The sequence below is a fragment of the Lygodium microphyllum genome, chromosome 5, assembly GCF_053477565.2.
Source record: "Lygodium microphyllum isolate KBCC chromosome 5, Lygodium_microphyllum_v1.1.10, whole genome shotgun sequence".
In the NCBI taxonomy this organism is placed as follows: Eukaryota; Viridiplantae; Streptophyta; class Polypodiopsida; order Schizaeales; family Lygodiaceae; genus Lygodium; species Lygodium microphyllum.
The window spans coordinates 169,741,950-169,764,467 of record NC_141139.1 but is presented as its reverse complement, the minus strand read 5'-3'; the positions used below and the strand labels follow the sequence as shown (position 1 = coordinate 169,764,467).

General features: G+C 43.9%; 1 protein-coding gene across 4 annotated transcripts in view; it reads right to left on the bottom strand.

The window, feature by feature from the left end:
* Window positions 1-22,518, bottom strand: part of LOC148036682 (Met-10+ like family protein) — a 139,631-nt gene that overhangs the window by 87,050 nt on the left and 30,063 nt on the right. For 3 of the 4 annotated variants that reach the window (XR_015690974.1, XM_087678728.1, XM_087678727.1), the window contains exons 3-4: window positions 10,966-11,085; window positions 2,683-2,840 (exon numbers count right to left, since the gene is read on the bottom strand). Coding sequence is in view for 3 of the 4 variants with exons in the window: in XM_087678728.1 (XP_087534854.1) it covers window positions 2,683-2,840; window positions 10,966-11,085 (278 nt within the window). In the remaining variant the exon portion in view is untranslated. The remainder of the gene's footprint in view (window positions 1-2,682; window positions 2,841-10,965; window positions 11,086-22,518) is intronic. The other variant, XM_087678729.1, reaches the window with a different exon arrangement.

The following is a 22,518-nucleotide window of genomic DNA, read 5'->3' as shown; positions in this document are numbered from 1 at the left end:
ACAAAAGACCCACAATTTGCTCATTTATGCAGTCACTGAGGAAGGACAACAAGGGTAAAAAGCATTAAGGCATCTTCTAATACTTGAGGACAACATGTAACACCCAAAATAGATGCAATACAACCTCAAAATGCATCCAATGCAGCAAATGAACTGACGCACATGTTTGATTTGGGGCAAGGGCACCAAATGCATGTAAATCTTGGCAATACAAGTGGTATGTGTTTTGGACAGCAAGGCATGCATCAAAATGTGGGGCTATGGGCATCCAAGGCAGACTTTGATGCACAATTAATAGAAGCAATGGGCACTTTTCCTTGCCTCACAAAAGACCCACAATTTGCTCATTTATGCAGTCACTGAGGAAGGACAACAAGGGTAAAAAGCATTAAGGCATCTTCTAATACTTGAGGACAACATGTAACACCCAAAATAGATGCAATACAACCTCAAAATGCATCCAATGCATCAAATGAACTGACGCACATGTTTGATTTGGGGCAAGGGCACCAAATGCATGTAAATCTTGGCAATACAAGTGGTATGTGTTTTGGACAGCAAGGCATGCATCAAAATGTGGGACTATGGGCATCCAAGGCACTTTCATGCATGATCTATTTTCAATGCTATGGCTGGTCATGTTACTACTTCTTTTGGTATGCATGGCAGAAATGCATTTGGTATGCAACCTGTAATGCATGGACTGCATGGCCAAATATATTCTGGAATGACCAGTGGAACGCAAAATCCCATGTAGTCTCATTGAAATGGTCCCTGGCAAGCAAATGGGAATTCTTAGCAATGTATCTAGTTTCCTAGCATGTTTGATGCGCAGGAATTGGATTTTAGGGCTGATCAACTAGAAGCATTGAATTGTGGCAAATATATTTTGCAACAATCTGAAAGTTCTGATGATCTGGGTGATCCTAAGGATAATCTAGATGATTTTGGGGCATGTAAGATTATAGGTAAAGTTTCCATGCGTACTTGGTGAAATTTCAGGATTGTTTCACTTGTACAGATGAAAATAGATGGAGGAGGGTGACCTAGTAGATCATCCTCAATGCTGTACATTACCATGATAGCTTTCAATTAGACCCGACTTTGGATCAGGCTCATTCAGGCTCAGCAGAGCATAGAGGATCTAGAGTATTGCCTAATGCTCAAGGGTGAGTAGCAAGGCATTCTAGCCGACTTTCAATTAGAGCCTACTTTGGATCGGGCTCATTCAGGCTCAGCAGAGTATAGAGGGTCTAGAGTATTGCCTAATGCTCAAGGGTGAGTAGCAAGGCATTCTAGCCCATTGTGGTAACATGTTAAATTTTCAATTTATCATTTATTTAAAGAAGTTATTACTTGCTGTGAATTGTCGTAGTTAGTGTACTGTAGGGTTCTGCCACCCTTCTATAAAAAGAAAGGCTGGTTTGGGAAGGTATTCAGGAGAGCCATTGAGATGGTCTTTCATGGCACACTAGAGACTATGGCTGGCACTTGGGGGGCTGTAGCTTGGGTCACGGACAGGACCCAGCATGTGGATATGAGGCTTTTCAGGGCAGCCACTCCTTTCTATCATAAGTCAGCATGTGAGAAAGATCCCCACTCAAAATTACTTGCAGGCACAATGGACCCCAGGACACTATCACAGATGGGAAATGATTGCTTGTCTGATTGCTTGGTACATTTACACTGTCAGGTGCAGCAACTCTATAGATTTCCAAGACTTCTCTACGATAGAGACTCTTTTGAGGATTTGGACAAGATCCTCCATACTCTCTGTGGGAGATGGAAGAGGCTATGAGGTGGCTCTAAGAGGATGTGGAGGACCAAAGATGGCTGCTTGCAAACCTGGTACTGCAGCACCTTCTTTCACGCAGCCCCTCAAATGGTCTGGCATTGTTGCCCACCAGATTGGTTGTTCACAAAACCATCGTCTTTATGATGTACTTGGCTACTCTTTACAAGGTTCTTTGTACTTTGTACTTTACCTCAAGGGGATCTTCTCTGAGGCCTTATTAACAGAATTTTCTTTTCCTTGAAAAAAGTAAGTGAAGCTTTGCTTGCAAAGGGACAAGCATTGAACCCTGCCACAAAAGCCATGAAATCTCTTATTCCTGTGTATATCACATGTGCTTATCCCTTCTCAGAAGCTTCATTAAACCTTGTATCATCCATCTCTCTCTCTCTCTTAGCTCAAACCCTTGCAACGATGCTTTTGTCAAATATATGTATTGCATAGATGGTTCTTATAGAAGGGGTTTTTCAGTCTATTATTCATAGAACTCAAGAAAAGAAAATACATGTTACAGTAAAGTGTAGAGTTCTGATCTCATTATGACACTGCATTTGCCCTCATCAACATCCATGGTCAATACTTCTTCCTAACTACATTTATATATGCACAAAGATTAATAAGTCATCTGCATAGTGCTGGGAAACAATGATTCAAGTGATACTTCTTATTCCTATGTCAAATTATCCCAGAATAAAATCGGGCATTCTTAAACTCATGCTTGCCACTCTGCTTTTCCATATTCTTGGTAGTCCAGAAGCTTCTCTCACCAGTACTCCAAAATCTAATAGCAAACATTCGATAAATGCAATCATCAAACACCCATTTTATCAATGCAGAAGTATCATTAACAAACATGTGTAGAAGCTTCAACTAATTTAGATACATCTTACAGTGTTGCCAAGTTGAATTGGAATGAAAATCCATTCTCCACAACAGTAGTAACAAGTGCGTGATTCCCAGCTAAAACCTCAAGCTGCCTCATGCCTTCAATGACTCCGAATTGATTGATAATGGTTTTGACCTTGGGCCATTTTTTGTCAAGTATCACCTGTCAAAGTGCCACATATTAGCACCATCATACTTACACGAGCTTAAAACATACAGCCATGGTATTGAATAGATGGCATTGATGTTGATAAATATCTCACAATGACACACTTTTTTTAAAGAGCACTATTCATTTTTTGTGGAGTATCACCTGTCAAGTGTCACATATTAGAACAATCATACTTACACGGAGCTTAAAACATACAGCCATGGTATCGAATAGATGGCATTGATGTTGATAAATATCTCACAACGACACACTTTTTTTAAAGACCACTATTCATTTTTTCATTATGTCAAAATTCATAAGGAGAATAGACTCCACCATAAAGTCTATTCACAAAATTTAGTAAAAGTGGTAAGACACATCCATCACAGAAGCATCTATATCACTAGCATGGAAACAATCGCATAATAATTATTGCAGTGAAGTCCCAAAATAGACAGAAGGCTGAAATGCCTACGCCAAAGTCACATGGAATGAGGAAGAGCAAATGGGGAATGGGAACAAGCAATAAAACTGGAATAGAGAGGCCCCATTCCAGAAAAGGGGAGGGAACATGACATTAACAAATAGATTAATTCAGGATTTTTTCACAATTCTACAATTAAAAACTTTTCAAGTATTCAAAGACACTCTGTAAGCATACACTAAACATCATATTGCACTAGCAAAAACAAAATGAATGATGCATCATATATTAATTTCTGTTCGGTTGCTGGTTGTTGTCGATACACATCCCGAGGCGACATTCCGTCATATTTTTAAGCTGTAGGCATAAATCTCTGAAATTTCTCAGAATTTCTTCGCTGAGATTTAGGGCTTTTGTGTGGCACGCATCCCAAAACAGTGGACAGATGCTGGAACAGCATTATTTTTCTGTTTATGTGACATTGGACAAAGATATTTAAATAAATCTGGCAATTGCAAATAAAAATTGGGAATTTTCAGCATTAAGTTGCTGCATTTAATGTTGGGCATGCATAGCAAGGCTTATGCAGTTCTACAGCACTAAATTGTTGTAAATCACAGTCTGGGTGATGTTAATGCAGTTTGGGCATGTTTTTCAAAAAGAGGGAGTTTTGATAGTTTTGTACTTGCCTTAGTATCCCGTGTTAGGATTTTGGTACTCAGTTGGGTACACTTCACACTTCAGCTTGGAAGTGTTTAGCTACTCAGTTTGTGCATAAATTGCAGCAATGTCAAATCTCAAAACCCAAGATCCAAGCAACATTTACAGCAAGACTGATCACCTCACACACTTGAGAATTTTCGTGAGCAACTGTTGAACATTGATGTGGTTATTTTGGATGCAGAAATGGTGAATGTCACTCTAAACTCAGTCCCTAAGTATTATCTTAGTTTCCACACCTTCCTGATTTATCTTTGGGGGGGGCTTCAACCACGGCCCACAACTCCTCCATAGTCCACTTTCCTAAGAGCCTGCGACTGTTCCCCACCCTTGGCTCAACTTGAGCCTCCCTCTTCCCCACCCTCTTCTACTCCGGTTCGAGAGAACATCTTTGGGCGTTCTTCAATTTCTACTCCTTCCAAGCCCTAGATACCTTCTTCGACATGACCGGCGGCACTTCCTTCATCATCAGATGCTTCGAAGTCCATGGTTGGTGTGGTTCCCTCTCTATCTCAGACTCGGATTTAGAGGGGGATTTTTTTACTTTGCCCTCAAAGGGCGCTTCCGATTATACTTCAGCTTAAGAGGGGGCTCCTACTTCTACTCCTTCAGATTCAGAGGGGGACCCTACCTGCCATGAAGTTCTTCCATCATCATCTTTCACTTCCAAGGTTTGGCTCTCTTTTGAACAGTTTTACCTCTACCGATACCCAAGATCTAGCAAATCTACCTAGTTCGGAGCCCTTGGATCTTCAGCAGCAACTTGGTGACTACGCCTTCGTATTCCTTCCAGAATGGAGTCACAAAGCTAGTGGCTCCTCTCCCGAGGTTGAGTTTCGGGTTCTATGGCTCATCCTCTCTCCTAACTATCTTCATAGGTCTCCTTTTAGGTGGAATTCTCAGATGACAAGGTGGATCTTCTTCTCTCTTCTCACTTCCCTTTTACGCTCCTTTTTGGGCTTGAGAGGGGGTGTTAAGAAACCCTTCACACACAGTTTACGTTCTACATTCTGCATCTTATGTTTAGGGTTTCACAGTGGAGAGCCCCAAAAAGGGGCTGGGCTCCTAGAGTGGGGAACCAGCCTAGAACGCTGGTGCCCTCCCTCCGGGCGCCACCCTAGATAGTCTCTTGCCTATTTATAGGCTGCCTCAATCACTCATTCTACATGGCTGATCCTTGAGTCCGTCACTCCCACCCTCTCTCCGTCACTCTTCTAACACTCTCCTTCCATCACCTTCACCTCCTACCATCAAGTGCCAGTTTCCATCCTTGGAGTTGCTTTTTCATGGCAGCCTACCTCATCTTCTGCTGACGCTTCACCTCTACAATTGGCGGCAGCTCCATCATCTTGGCATCAGTCTTCTCCAGCTGGCGACTACATCCACCCATCAAGTGTCAACCATCACATTGCGTTTGACAGCTTGGTAGAGTTCTTCTGCAGCAACTGGCGGCCTTCCTCCATCTTAGGCGTCAGCATCCATCATCATCACAGGCTGTTGCACCTTGCATTTTGGTTCCTCGCTGCTTCTCCACTCATCACATGTCACTCCACAGCTGATGTTTTTACTCCCAGAGGCTATCTTCATCTGCATTTTCAGCAGCTGGCTCATCCTCACCGCCTAGCGTCACTACCAGCAGCAGCTGGTAGCAGCTCTTCACGCTTGCGTTTGTAGACGGAGGCTTCATTGGTTGTCTCCCTGCTCGTGGTACCATTCTTCATCCCTACATTTGCAGATTCAAAGCCTCCTCACCCTTCGACGACAGTCTTCTTGCTCCAAACGACACCTCCTCATCCTGTGTTTGCAGACTCAAAGGCTTCTTTGGTAGTCTTCTTGCACTCCAAGGCATCCTTCGTGCTACGGCACCCTTGTATCAAATTCACTTCATTAGCATGATTCATCTTTCACCATCTTTCTGAGTTTCTTTTCTCTCTCAGTGTTTGCCATCCACACTCTGTTTCCCCCCCACACCCTACTATCTCTCTAGTCACTCAGTCATTTTGACACCCCTCCTAACCAAAAGTACCTGATGGAATCTTTCACCTTGCCAAAAGCATGACCTAGAAAATGCCCAAGGAGTGAAGCACCACATGGTTGCAAGGAGAACCTAATTCGTAACCACCACTTTCCTTGCTAATTAAAGCCTCACAAAGCTTCAATACAGGAGCTTTTGCCTAATGCTCAAGAGAAGAGCTGCTAATTGTTGCTCTAAAGTAATATCATGCACCACGTGGCATCCAAGATATCTCAACCCAGCCCTGTGAGGAGTGTAGGACACATCTTCATGGAGTTGCCAATCCAGCTGCCTAGTGTCACGTATCTAGAAACCATACGACTTCACACTGCTGAAAATCTCCATGGCTTCTACAAAGGTCCTCAAGTTACCCTCATTCCTGTCTAGGTAAATTGTTGTGTCATCTACAAACTCCATATCAATGCTCTCCTTGAACCCAAAGATGGCAACTTGATGCCTCTAATATCAATGGATCTATCCATCAAAATGAATTAACTACCTCCATCACAAATAGAAACAAGAAGGGGGCCAGCTGGCATCCCCGTCTCACATATCTATGGATATTGAATCTCTCCTCTGCCCCACTGGCAACTGGCTTTGTGTCGAGGAACACAAGGCTCAACTTCTCTAACCCACTCCCCTAGTAACACCATCCTCAAGACAATGCCCTCCCTGAACTCCCAATCCACACCATCATATGCATTCTCAAAATCAAGAAGAAGCACAATGCAGCCGTGGTTCATTGAGTGGACAAAAGCAGTTAACTCCCAAAAAGCAAAGCTGTTGTTGAAGATGTTGCACTCTCAGACAAAGTTGGTCTGGGTGGGACGAATAATGTCTGGCATCCAAGGGGCCAATCTAAGACCGATCGCCTTTCCAAAGGATCTTATAGGCAGTTACAAGCAAAGTGATCAGTCTCCACTATGGAATCTCCAATCTATCCCCACTACCCTTGGGGACGAGATGAATTCATCCCATGGATGGTCTCTTTGTCATGTTTCTTGATGCCAAAATCTTCTGGAAAGTTGCAATGAGACATATACTGCTAAGCTTCCAATAGCTGAAGGACTTATCCAATCCTTCCAAAGCTGGACACTTGCCTGAAGGCAATACATGGCACGCTTTCTCAAACTCCTCCAGAAAAAGAGTCATCAAATGCATGCACATCCTATCAATGCCACCATCCAGGTGCTCTACCAAACTACCTCTCAATCCCTCTCATAGTTGGGATCATGGATCCTAACAAACTTGTATACTGCTTTGTAGCCACTTTCTCTGCGTCATGATGTCCATGTGCTATAGATCCACCAACTCTCCTAAGTTTCCTCACTCGCTTGTGTTGAGCTAAAACATGCCTTACTTGCCGATTAGACTCTTAAACAGCCCAAAACACACCAAAAAAATGCTCTTTTAGAGTAAAACCCTAAAACGGGGAGCGGTTCGAGAGAGTTCAGTGGAAACCCTAATTTGGGAGGCTCCAATCCACATCTAAGCTGCCCACCATTCAGCTATCATCCTTGTTTGTAGGTTACACCAGCCCACACACCCTCTGCTGCTGTTGGTGCCCAGTTTCCAGCCCGCAGCCCGCCTCCATTTGCTGTTCAGCCATCACCGACTGCTGCCACATAATCTTCAGCCTATCCATTGCTGTAGGCGACAGCTCTCAGCTGCTAGCGACTGTTCCAGACTGTCCCAGACTATTGTTCAGCCTGCTGTCCATCATCTGCAGGGTCAGCCAGCCTGCGTTTACAGCATTGCAGGTCCTGACACTCTCCGACACACCTTCTCCAGCTGTCGCCTTGCTGTTTACAGCACCTGCACACAGTTTCCGACCTTCGATCGGTGGTAAACTGCTGTGTTTACCAGTTTTCAGCCTCCAGACTGCTGCGTTTTGGTGACCAGCCTACTGCCATTCACTCTTCAGCACTCCTACACTCCAACTGGTGGTCACAGACTTGGGATCCGTCTCCAGTGGACGTCACACTCCAACATTGCTCTGCCCTTGAGCACCCTGTACACTCTTACATTCATTTACAGCATTCATTCACTTCAGAGTTGTGTTCTCTCTCTCCCTTTTTCTGTTTGTCTTTGAGTTTCTATGTTTGAGTTTTGAGTTTTGCATTTAGGGTTTGAGTTTTGGAGTTTTGCATTTAGGGTTTGAGTTTTGAGTTTTGCGTTTAGGGTTTGAGTTTTTCCCTCTGTGTCTATGTCTGTCTCTTTGTGTTTCTGTCGTAATCATACACTCTATGTGTCCTCAGTGCAAACCCTAGCAATTTTCATCACATGGTATCACAACCGGTGCTCTTGTAAAGAGTATCCTGCGGATATTGTGGAGAGCTAGTCTTGGTGCGAGGCACACAATACGACTCGTAACCGAATCACAATGTCCCAGACACCTTTTTCTCCAGTTCCTATGATGTCTTATCAGGCTTCTCCATCATTGAAGGCCCTAAGACGGCATTATGGACTCGGTGAGCTGGACGACACTTCACTTTCACCTTAAACTTCTTCTTCTACTCCTATTCCAAATTTCACTAACATGACAGAGGAGGACTTTGAGGAGTACTATCGCAACAAGTACGATGATGACAGATGTTTACACCCCTCCTACCAATTTTGCTCCCACATCCGGACCGGTTGGTGAGGCTGGCCACCTCTTCGATCATGGAGGACATGCGGCATTCGGAACATCTGGCGATCCATCTTCAGCATCTCAACTAGGTCCAATGTCAAGTTTGTACAATTCTTTTGTGTTGCATGAATCAAAACCCTTGCTAGTTTCTTCTTTTGAGATACAGGATCCGGATGGCTTTGCGTATGTGAACTTCAATAGAGGGGGCTCACGAAGCATTGTACTATTTTGTGATGTGTTGGGTATACCCTCCCTACTCCCGTCTTCTGGGTCACTATTACTCAATCGTTCGCATCCCATAAAATTTACCTCACTTATTCAAAACCAAAAAAAAAAAGTTCCACGTGGTTCCATCCGCCTTTGTAGGGCTTCGTAGGCCACTGGGCAGCCACCGTGCACCCTTTGTCCGATGCCCTATCCTCTCTGGGGTGACTACTTGGATTTCCTTGGTAAGATAACCATCACCTCTATAGTCTTGGTAGGCCACTGGGCAGCCAATATGCACCCTTTGTCCAATGCCCTCGCTACTTTGGAGTGGGACACCTTGAGGTAAATAAACATCACAATGGCTGGCCTAACCTTTCAGCTCAATTTTGGGCTTGAGAGAGGATGTTCAGCTAAAACATGCATTGCTTGTTGATTAGCCTCTTAAACAGCCCCAAAACACACTAAAAAATGCTCTTTTAGAGTAAAATCCTAAAACAGGGAGCGGTTTGAGAGAGTTCAGTGGAAACCCTAAAACGGGGAGCAATTCGAGAGAGTTCAGTGGAAACCCTAATTTGGGAGGCTCCAATCCACATCTATAAATAGACAAGTTGCCCCCCATTCAGCTATCATCCTTGTTTGCAGGTTACACCAGCCCACACACCCTCTGCTACTGTCAACGCCCAGTTTTCCAGCCCGCAGTCCCCCACCTCTGCTGTCCAGCCATCATTAACTGCAGTCACATTATCTTCAGCCCGTCCATTGCTGTAGGCGATAGCTCTCAGCCGCTGGTGACTGCTCCAGACTGTCCCACACTACTGTTCACCTACTGTCCATCATCTCCAGGGTCAATCAGCCTGCGTTTACAGCATTGCAGGTCCTGACACTCTCCGACACACCTTCTCCATCTGTCGCCCTATTGTTTACAGCACCTATGCACAATTTCCAGCCTCCGATCGGTGGTACACTACTGCGTTTACCAATTTCCAGCCTCCAGACTGCTGCATTTTGGTGATCAGTCTGCTGCCATTCACTATTCAGCACTCCTACACTCCGACTGGAGGTCACAAACTTGGGATCCGTCTCTGGTGGACGTCACACTGCCACATTGCTCTACCCTTGAGCACTGTACACTCTTACATTCATTTACAGCATTCATTCACTTTAGAGTTGTGTTCTCTCTCTCCCTTCTTCTGTTTGTGTTTGAGTTTCTGTGTTTGAGTTTTGAGTTTTGCGTTTAGGGTTTGAGTTTTTGAGTTTTGCGTTTAGGGTTTGAGTTTTTCCCTCCGAGACTGTGTCTATCTCTTTGTGTTTCTATCGTGGTTGTACATTCGATGTGTCCTCAGTGAAAACCCTGGCAGTTTTCTTCACAGCTTGTCCAGTGTCTAAGCTGCATAATCTAGAAAAATCTCTATTAATTCTGTCTCTTAACTGAGTTCAGAAGTACAAAGCCCCTCAAAAGAGTGTTAGACCTCTTGCAAAACTGCTGAAGTAGATGGTTCCTAAACTGATTCTGCAAAAAGAGATGTGAGTACAAAGTAGAAGAGGGGAAGCTGAATCAATCCTGTTTTGTTGCTTATGTCTTGGCATACATGCAAGCAGTCCACCTGGAATTTTCTGCTAATGTTGCACATATTCAACTGCTTTTCACAATCAGAAGGGTCATGAGGTATCTGGAAGTTCATGTTTAGGTTGTGTCTGCAGGCAATAAGACCTCAAACTGAAGTAAAAAACTGCACAGCACATCAAGAAATCTGATCCACTGTATGATGAGGCGCATGTGCACTCACTTTTTAAGACATTGCCTACTGATGGGAAACATAAGAAGAGGGGAACACATACAGTAACACACACACCCCCCGGGACCCCGGGTCGCACAGTAGTCACACATGCACACACACGGATATACATGCACTTGAGCACATGCACACATGAAAGCAGGTAAGTATACCAACACCCAATGCTCAATAAAGTTAGAATCAACTTTCTATGATATGATCTGCACAAGTGATTGTGAACAAAATCCCAAAAGTTCAGCGTCAAGGCTAAAGCAATGTCATGCATCAATTGTTGTCTTCTGTAAATCACAAAGAAACAACAGATCATGAACACATATTCAAATGTCTCTAACAAATACTCTTGCCTTTGCTATGACTCGTTTGAGTGGAAGACTCTGTTTGGAGAGCTTAAGGATTCCAATGTGTCCCACAACCTCCATCATAAAGGGCCTTGATTCTTCTCGAGGAAGCAGCTCTTCCAAAATCTGTTTGAGACCAAAATCTGTTTGAGAAAATCTTTGTAAGGTACACTAAATCGCTCAAATATGTACTTCAGCAGTAGCTGAGGCTGGGAAACCCTAATCACCTCAAAATCTAGACAAAATATGTGCATTCCCAACAAGCTACAGATAGCAAACGGAAATCTCAAAATAAACCAAAACCATAGCAGAACAAAATAGCATGATCAACATTATTAGCTCCAAATCCAAATACAATTGGCAAACTGTCCAGTAATTCAGGCATCAGAACATATTACATAGGCAAAATAACAGTTTAATAGAAAATGAATTTTTTTTAAAAATGCAAGTATTTCTTAAAAGCTACTTTGCCAAAGTGCACATTAACTGAACGAGTTGTGAAGGATGAAAAAAAATGTTACCAAGCAAGATACATCTTGCTGAAGTTGTTTTTTGGTGGTCACAAAAGAAGCTCTTAATTTAGTGTAGGAGGACTAAAGGTTGCTGCCCACAACTTCTTTTCAGCCTCCATGCACCCTCAGTAGGTCAGCTGTCCCTGATCTATTTGTCTTCTGCTCTAGCTGCATGCACCTTAACAGCGTCACCATAGCTTTCTTCTGCTGCATGTTGGCCCAGGTGTGCAGCAATTGAGTGAGTAATTGAAAGAGAATGAGAGATAATCAATGCACAGTAACTCAATCACAAAATGAGAGGTGATGTATTAATTAGTGAGAGCAAATACAACGCCGTAGGCAATCAAAATGAATAATGCCACACATATGTGCTAATGAGGCACAAACTGTCTTTCTCTAATAAATAAAACCCTGACCGGTCTTCTTGTAACAAATAAAACCCCACCAACTTAACCATCATAGGAAACCCTAAACCTAGTTTCACTCAACGCCTAGGACACTAGGGGCAACAAGTGCATTTAATGACAATTTAAATGCCTAGGAAGCCCAAATCATGGATCAAAGGGCATCAACGCTTAGCTCATGAGATGGCCCACAAACCACCATCCATTAAATGGGCTGTCAGATCTAGCAAAATGACAAAATCTTGGAAAAAAAGAAAGAAATATAAGGTCGTGGTTGCACAAGTTCATCCAAGTGAATACTGTAACCTATGACAGTACAGAGTATGACAAATCATGGAACAAATGGAATCAAGTTCAAGGCTTGCCGAAAAGCTTGGAACTTTGGTCGAGAAAGAGCCTTCCTGAAAAGATCAACCAAGTGTCTTTAGTGGGTATGTAAGACAACTCTATTTCTCTGGCCCACCTCCGGTCAAGAACATAATGATAATGAACTTCTATATGCTTTGTGTGGGCATGGAACACTAGGTTCCACATGATGGCCAAAGCACTCTGGTTGTCAGTGTAGATAAGTGGCGGAGCCGTCTAGTGCACATGAAGATCTGCAAGTAACTAATGGCAGATGTGAAAGGATTGAGACAGAGTGCTAATCAGGTTTAGTGCAGAGTTTAGAGTAGAGAGAGTGGGTCGAAAGAGTGAGAGCACAACACTCAAAGTTTTCAGTACAATGACAAGATGTACCACCTTAGGTTTTGATAATATATATAAAGTACAAGTATAAGTGCATGCACACACGAACATCGTAAAAGGCACGGTGAGCCTTTATTCCCAATAACCTCCCACGTAAAGGCAAGGTGTCTGAAGGTAGAGGAAAGAATCAACTAAGTCTATGTATGTACAAAGCTGAAATACACATATACTATCCAACCCCCATCATCTGGCGCGGCAATCAGCAAACCGCTCTGCTAGAAGACCCTTCGAAAGAAGGTCAGTAGGGTTATTGTCTATGTACCTTGACAAGCTCAATACTCTTGCTGTCAAGTACATCCCTGATAAAATGATACTTCACCTGCATGTGCTTTGTCTTTGCATGAAAGACAAGATTCCGTGCTAGCATGATAGCACTCTGACTGTCACAATGGAGGATAGGAATCTCTCTAATACCTCTCTCACCAAACATGAAAGCCATAAAGCCTCTTTGCATGCCTCAATGGCAACCACATACTCTATCTCTGTAGTAGACAATGCAACACACTTTTATGGCCTCGATATCTAAGAGATTGCTCCCCCTGTGAATGTGAACACATATCCTGAAGTAGACTTCCACCAATCAAGATAACTAGCGTAGTCTGCATCCGTGAAGCCAACAACAAATGGCTTCTGCTTACCAAAGCAGATACACAAATCCTTTGTGCTCTTAAGGTATCTCACGATACCCTTCATTGCTTCCCAATGCTTGTGGCCAAGATATGCCATGTACCTGCTAACCACTCCCACCGCAAACACAATGTCAAGACGTGTAGCAACCATAGCATGCATCAGGCTACCAATAGCTGAAGCATAAGGAATCTTGGCCATCTCAGCCATTCCATCATCAGATGTAGGGCTGTCCTCTGCACTGAGTTTTACATATGGAGGCAATGGTACACCAATGGCTTTCCTCCCCTCCATATTGAAACATTGCAAAACCATAGTAACATACTTTTACTATAATAGAAAGAGAAGACCTCTCGATCTCTGTCCCTAAGGATACCTATGCCAAGAATGTGATTGGCCTCACCAAGATCCTTCATATCAAAGCTACTATATAAGCTTTGCTTCAAGGAGTCCAAGGCATGAGCATCCCTTCCTGCAACCAGCATGTCATCCACATACAGAACCAAGAGAATAAGACTGCTATTTGTTGTCTTCTTGGGGTATAAGCAATGATCAACTTGAGAGCAATGGAATCCCTAAGATTGCATAAATGTATCAATTTATGATACCATTCTGGTGGTGCTTTTTTCAGCCCATACAAACTCTTGTTAAGTTTACATACCATGTGCTATTTCCCCTTTGCAACAAAACCCTCAGGTTGTTGCATATAGATCTCCTCATGTAAATCACCATGTAAGAAGACTGTCTTGGCATCCACCTATATGAGTTCCATATCTTCAGATGCAACCAAACCCAAAATGATTCGCAAAGTAGTCATTTTGACTATAGAAGAAAAGATTTCACCAAAATCAATTTCATGTTCTTGCCTGTACCCAGCTTGTTCGAGGGTTGCCGGACATAGTGGTGAGCCAGCAGCCATGCGTCTCCTGCATTTGTGGGAAGCAGCATAGGGATGCGATTCCCAACAAAGCTTCGCGGCGGTCTACGTCACCAATGGAGCTTGTATCTATGGATCTTTGTGGCCCTATGAGGAACGAGTCCTTGAAAGGGAGCTCGTACTTCATGTTGATCGTAGATGACTACAGCAGGATGACTTGGGCCTATTTCTTGGCATTGAAGTCGGAGGCTTTCTCCCACTTCAAGGATTGGCTTCTCTTTGAGGAGAACCGATCGGGCCTGCGATTGAAGACCTTGCCATCCGACAAGGGTGGTGAATTTGTTTCTAATGAGTTTGCCCGTTTTTGTGCAGATAAAGGCATTCACCAGGAGTTTGCTAACACCAACACTCCTCAAGAAAATGGCATTCTTGAACGGAAAAACCGAAGTGTGATCGAGATGGCGCGCACCATGATGGAGCACCGACAGACACCTCAGTTTCTCTGGGCCGAGGCTGTGGCTACTACAGTTCACATCCTTAACCGATCCCCCACTTTGGCCGTTGATGGGCTGACACCTTTTGAGGCTTATTTTGGGACTAAGCCCGATGTTTCTTACTTCAAGGTTTTTGGGTGTGATGCCTATGTTCACATTCCCAAGACTCATCGTGATAAATTTGAAGCGGCTTCCCGAAGACAGGTGTTTGTTGGCTACAGCTCTCAGTCCCAAGGCTATCGCTTGTATGATCCCGTCAAGCGGGATGTGTACACCAGTCGAGATGTGCGGTTCATGGAGGTTCCGGCCATAGCAGCGGGTGAGGAGCATCCCGTTCTTGGAGATCCATGGGAGAGTTGGGCTCCCGAGACAGTTCCTTTGGAGCTAGCACCTTTTGATTCTGATTCTGTTTCTGATACAGAGTCTACCGTTCCATCGGTCACCCTCGAGGAGTTACCACCGGTGGATATCCCAGAGTCTTCAGCTAATGGAGAGCAACGAGGAGAGGTCCCGGCCTCCTCCTCGTTGGGCCCGTGACACATTCCGAGATTCAGGGATCGAGGGGGTCCCTGAGAAGTGGGAACCGCAGGATGGTCCGCGGCGGTCACGGAGGCACCAGGAACATTCTACAGAGCTTGTTTGCTCTAACTATTGTTTGACGACCCATGTTATACAGGATCGAGAGCCCACCTCCGTGAAGGAGGATTTACAGTCCGCACCATGGAAGAAAGCTATGGAAGCCGAGTTAGAGGCTATTGAGAGGAATGGCACTTGGTATCTCGTGCCTCGCCCCTCTCATAACAAGGTGATTGGCGTCAAATGGGTTTTCAAGACCAAGTACCTTAGCGATGGTTCTTTGGACAAGCACAAGGCTCGCCTTGTTGCTAAAGGTTTTGCACAGCCGCCCAGGGATCGATTGTCATGACACTTTTGCCCCCACTGCTCGTATGGCAACTATTCGAGTTGTTCTTGCCTTGGCTGGCCATAGGAGATGGCCTATCTACCAATTGGATGTGAAGTCAGCCTTTCTCAATGGTGATTTGAAGGAGGAGATCTGTGTAGAGCAGACTCCTAGCTTTGGATCTTCAGAAGGGCAAGTCTACAGGTTAAAGAAGGCCTTGTATGGCCTCAAGCAGGCTCCGCGTGCATGGAACGAGAAGATTGACTCGTTCCTTCAGTCATAGTTGGGATATCGGCGTTCCAAGGCCGATCCGCAGCTTTATGTACACACTTCCGAGACTGGTTGTGTGCTTTTTGTGTTATATGTTGACTATTTGATTGTCATAGGTGATCATGCACAGAAGGTCAAAGAGACGAAGGCAGCTTTACATCAGGCGTTCGAGATGACGGACTTGGGTCTCCTCCACTTCTTCTTGGGCCATGAGATTTATCAGTCTCAGAGGGGGATTTTCATCTCTCAGCAAAGATATGTACAGGAGCTCTTGGTTTCTTTTGTGATGGAAGATTGTCGGACCATTTCTACTCCTATGGATCCGAACTGGAAGGCCACTTCACATTCAGATTCTCCCTTGGCGGATGCTTCCCGCTATCGTCAGTTGATTGGATCATTGATTTGACTCCTCAACACTCATGTTGATCTTTGTTTTGTTATAGGTCTCTTGGCGAGGTTCATGAGTGAACCTCAGACAGTGCATTGACAGGCTGCGCAGCGCATACTTCGGTATTTGAGAGGGACCTCTGACTTAGGGCTTCATTATCTAGCAGGCACAGGTGGTTCAGATCTTTTACTTACCGGTTGGAGCGACTCGGATTGGGCTGGCGATGTGGACCACAGGCGGTCTATACTGTTTTACCTTGGGTGCAGGTGTTATCTCATGGAGTAGCAAGAAGCAGCCCACGGTCGCCCTTTCGTCTACTGAGGCGGAGTATCGGGCCGCGTCTTCCACCACATGTGAGGCTGTGTGGCTTCGGAGATTGTTGGAGGAGCTTGGATGCCCCCAAACTCGTCCTACTTTTCTGCGATGTGACAATGTGAGTTGCATTGCCTCGGCACGGAATCCTGTTTTCCATGCCCGGACGAAGCACATAGAGATCCAGTACCACTTCATCAGGGAGAAGCTTCTGGATGAGACCATAGCTGTGGAGTATTGAAAGACGGAGGACAATCTTGCAGATTTGTTTACGAAGGCGCTTCCCCAGGCTCTACTTCAAAGACATGTCAGATCCCTCAGGCTTCTGCCCCGTCCAGGCTCTGAGAGGGGGTGTTAGTGATTATCAGGTCCTGGCGGCGCAGGCAACCACGTGGCAGTCTGGTCGGACTGACCAGTCGGCTACATTTAATGCAGCCGACCTGCTTTTTCTGGACGCATTCTTTCCGGCTATTTATAGCCGACGTTCTGCACATCCTCACACACTTCTGATTACAGATCTCAGGCTGGAGATTCGTGCAGATTACAGGCTGGAGATCGTGTAGACTGCAGCGTACTTCGAGGTGGACAATAGGTTGCATCGTCGAGATGGAGACACGCAGTCCCGCGCACTGCGCCCGTGTACATATCTGCATATCTTTGTATACAGCACACTTTATACAGCAGATCTTCATCTTCCACTGTCTCTTTCTCTCTCTCTCTCTTCTCTCTGCGTTCACTCTCTCTCTCAGTCTTAGTCCCACGCTTCCGCATCGCTGCACTCTGACACTTGTAATCCTCAAACTGAAAGAGCTGAAGAAGCTATCAAATATACTTGAACTATGTCATAATGATGCCCCCCTCAATGGTGGCAAATTGGATATCCAAATAATAGTGAAGTAGACCAAGATCTATTGTGGCAAAGGTTTGCCATAAATCAGTCTTAAATGCTGCAATTTGACCAGCATCGGTCCCAACGAGAAGCATGTCACCAACATAAAGCACAAGAACAATAAAATCAAATCCCTCACGTTGTCAAATGTAAAGAGTAGCCTTGGTAGAGCTATTCTGAAATCCTTACCCAATAGATAAGCATGTATGCGAGCATACCAAGCCCATGGACCTTGCTTTAAACCATACAAAGCCTTCTTGAGATGACCGACTTTGTACTTAGAGCCTTTACCTACAAATCCTAGAGGCTAAGAAACATATACCTCTTCGCTGAGGTATCCATGGAGAAATGTCGTCTTGGAGTTCAACTAATGTAATGCACCCCCCAATAAAAGTGGGCAACAAAGGCAATAAGACTACTAATGGTAGTAATGCGAGAGGTAGGGGCAAAGGTCTCCTCAAAGTCGATTCCTTGCTGTTGGGCATAGCCCTTGGCAACAAGGTGAGCTTTGTACTAGCCAAGAGTCACATAGCTTCCAAGTATCCTTTTGTTGGATGGAATCAATCTCTGCATTCATTGCTTCCACCCAACAATCATCTAATAAAGCATATTTATAACATAGAGGTTCTTCATTGCATGCAGTAGCCGGCAACGCACATGCAAAAGATTACCTTGTTCCTTATGAGTGGAGGCTCGTGTGCGGGCAGCCAAAGGAAGAGGATGCTTGCTATTCTAAAGATTGTCTAGCAACCAGCAAGGGACTCTTTTAGGCTACTGAATTTCAGCCCTTGTAAGCTCCAAGTGATCATAAATAGGGGACGGCTCTTCAAACATGGTATCATGATGATGTTATGGCTGTAAATCTAGGCCGCTATAATGTATCTATAGATGGTGGAAATGAAGGCTGAGAAGAAGGATCAACCATGAAACATTATGGAAAAGTGGCAATAGGCTATCAAAGATGTCTGAAACATCAATAATTGGCTGCTTTTGATAGTCCAGCAAGGGGTGAGAAGCATTTTCAGCAAAGATAACCTTGCTTGTAGAGGGTTGATAAAGACGTTACTCTTAACTTTCAACACTATATCCAATAAATATGCAACAAATAGCCTTATCATCCAACTTATGCCTTTTCTAAGAAGACACATGAGCATACGCCGATGATGGGAAAATCCTCATAAGGGATAGAGAAGGAGTGGAGCCAATCCATGCCTCATAATGAGTGATGGTGCGTAAAACTCTTGTGGAACATCTGTTCAAAACATAAGCGGCAAATAGAATAGCATCAAACCAAAAAGAATTAGGTAAATTCTTACTCTTCAACATGAATCTTGCCATCTACATGAGTGACCTATTCTTTCGATCCACTACTCCATTTTGTTGTGGGGAGTAAGGAACCATGCATTGATGATAAATACCTCAAGATGCAAGATACTCTGAAAACTATTTAGAAAGATATTAGCCCCCCCGTTAGTGCGAATGGTCTGAATGCAAAAACCACTTTGGTTCTGTTGCGGAGGTTGTGCGCGAGCTAAGCTCAGAGTGAAGGGAGTTGAGAGTAGTTGAGTGAGAAGAGTGAGCACCACACTTGATGTTTGGTACAAACACTTGTGTACCACATTTTAGGTTTTGAATATATATATATATAAAGTAAGGGTGCATTCACACCCGAACACGGTAAAAAAAAGGCACGGTAAGCCTTTATTCCCAACAACCTCCCACCTAAAGGCAACGTGCTTGAAGGTAGAGGAAAGAATCAGCTAAGTGTATGTATGTACAAAGCTGAAAGACACATATACTATCCAATCCCCATCATCTGGCGGCAATGAGCAAACCGCTCAGCTGGAAGACCTTTCGTGAGAAGGACTGCACGATTATCATCTGTATGTACCTTGACAAGCTCAATGCCTTTGCTGTCAAGTACATCTCTAATAAAATGATACTTCACCTGTATATGCTTTGTCTTTGCGTGGAAGACAGGATTCCGTGCTAGCATGATAGCACTTTGACTGTCACAGTGGAGGATAGGAACCTTTGTAATCCCAAGCTCTTTCACCATGCGTGAAATCCATAAAGCCTCTTTGCATGCCTCTGTGGCAGCCACATATTTTGCCTCTATAGTAGACAGTGCAACAAACTTTTGCACCCTAGATATCCAAGAGATTGCTTCTCCTGCAGACATAAACATATATCCTAAAGTAGACTTCCTACAGTCAGGATGGCCAGCATAGTCTACATCCATGAAACCTGCATCCGTAAAACCAACAACAAATAAATTCTGCTTACCAAAGCAGATACACAATCCTTTGTGCCCTTAATGTATCTCATGAAACCCTTCACTGCTTTCCAATACTTTTTACCATGATATGCCATGTATCTGCTAACCACTCCCACCACAAATGCAATGTCAGGACGTGTAGCAACCATAGCATATATCAAGCTACCAACAGCTGGAGCATAAGGTATCTTAGTCCTTTCCGTCTTACCATCATCTGATGTAGGGCTGTTGTATGCTCTAAGTTTCACATATGGAGGCAATGGTACACTGATAGCTTTCCTCCCCTCCATATTGAAGCGTTGCAGAACCTTCGTAATATACTCTTGCTGTGACAAATAAAGAAGACCCTTTGATCTGTCTCTGAGTAGACGCATGCCAAGAATGTGATTTGCCTCACCAAGATCTTTCATATCAAAGCTATTGTGTAGACTCTACTTCAAGGAGTCCAAGGAATGAACATCCTTCCCTGCAATTAGCATGTCATCCACATACAATACCAAGAAAATAAGGCTGCCATCAGCTGCCTTCTCTTTATATAAGCAGTGATCAACTTGAGAACGATGAAATCCCTGAGATTGCATGAATGTATCAAATTTGTAATATCATTCGCGTGGTGTCTGCTTCAGCCCATACAGACTTTTGTTGAGTTTACATACCATGTTCTCTTTTTCCTTTTCAACAAAACCGTCAGGTTGCTGTATATAGATTTCCTCATGCATATCACCATGTAAGAAGGCGGTTTTTACATCCATCTATATGAGTTCCATGTCCTCAGATGCAACCAAGCCCAAGATGATTCGCAAAGTAGTCATTTTGACTACAGGAGAAAAGATTTCATCAAAATCAATTCCATGTTCTTGCTTGTACCCTTTAGCAACCAAGCGTGCCTTGTACTTAGGCAAAGAACCAGAAGTGACTTTCATTTTGTAAACCCATTTGCAGGGTAGGACTTTTTGTCCTTTTGGCAAATGTATCAAATCCCAAGTGCCATTCTTCATGAGAGATTCCATTTCTAATAGCATTGCTTTTTGCCATTTCTTACTATCCTGTCTGTCCATTGCTACCTGGAACCATGACGGTTCACGACAATCTGTTAACATGACATAATCAGCCATATAGTTTATTTAGGAACAAATCTATTCGGCTGTTTTTGCACTTTGGTCGACCTACAGACCCAATGGTCAATATTTGCTGGTTGTTCATCCTGTAAATTTGCATTAACAGCTTGTTGTTCTGCACGTACAGCTTGCTATATAACTAGTTCAAGTTGTTTCAAGTACACATGTTCTTGCTAAATTCGTGGGACATCATGGGCAAGATCCTACAAATCATTTACAGCATGATTGCCTGCATTTTCAGGGACATTTTCAGCAGGTATTTGTTGCTGTCTAACGGGCATTCTTTGCTGTCCTATTGGTACATCCTCGCGGAATACAACCCTTCGAACCTCCTCTATTCTTTCAGGTTGTTTGTGCATGCGATCTTTCCGAAAGATGACATCATTGCTACGTTCTACTTTTCTTTTCTCGGGATCCCATAATCTATAACCCATTTCACCTTCATCACCATATCCTAGGAAAATACATTTACAAGACTTTGGCTCAAGTTTGTTACATTCTTCCTTGCATAGGTGCACAAATACCTCGTAGCCAAACACTTTCAAGTGTGCATACGAAGGTGGCTTGCCCAACCACACTTCTTGGGAAACTCCCCCCCCCCCCCCCCCCCAAAAGACCTATTTGGTGACTGATTAATCAAGTGTACGGCTGTCATAATAGCCTCTGCCCTGAAACCACGAGGTAAAGCGGCATGTGAAAGAATTGTACGGACCTTGTCTTAAATGGTTCGATTCATACGCTCTGCAATACCCTTTTGGGGTGGATTACGAGGAGAAGTAAGCTACCTCTTAATCCCTTTGTTGTCACAAAAGTCTTGAAAGGTTTTGGATACATATTCTCCACCATTGTCGAGCAAAGGCATTTTAGCATATTGCTGGTCTAATTTTCAACAAGTGCCAAGAATTTTTTAAATTTATCCAAGGCCTCGTCTTTGCGACGGATTGGATAAACCCAAACTTTGCGTGTGGCATCATCAACAAAGGTAATAAAATACTTCTTCCCCCCCTAGAGATAATCCTGGCATTTGACATAAATTAGCTCCGAACAGTGTGTGGTAGGCTGGAAACGGGTGTCAAACTCTTATAGACAGCAATGGCTAGCTTGGACTGCAATGTCCTCCACATCCAGAGTGTGGGCAATAAGCTGAAATAGTTGAAATCTACAAAAACGAGATTAAGGCTGAATGGAGGGCAACATACCTATTTATAGAAAGTTTGGACCCTCCCAAGTGGGTTTGTGCTTATGGGATATCGCCACTCTCTAGGAATGCATTCCTTTTTAAATAAACAAGGTTTCTTCCTTAATTAAGTATATTTTGGGGTTGTTTAAGTGAAGCTAATGCATTTTTTAGCTCAACAAAGGAGTGGTAGAATTGTTGCCTTTAAATGCCACAGTAAGGGCAATTGATTGAGAGAGACGAAGGTGGACCTTGGTGTTGAGAAACCCTTTATCCTTCACCCGCAGTTTGAGTTTTTGCGTTTTATGTTTAGGTTTTGCAGCCCCAAAAAGGGGCGCCATCCTAGACTGACTATACCTATTTATAGGCCACTCTCTCATTCAGTCCTCACGGCTGATTCATTCAGTCCGTCACCTCTTCTCTCCAGCCTCTCCACTACCCTCACACCCCTTCAGGAGGACATTGCGCTTTGTGGTTCGTGGCTATCTTCATCATCTTCCTTGTGCTTCGGCACCCTTGTTCCCTTGTATCACATTCACTCCATGATTCAGAACTTCATCATTCC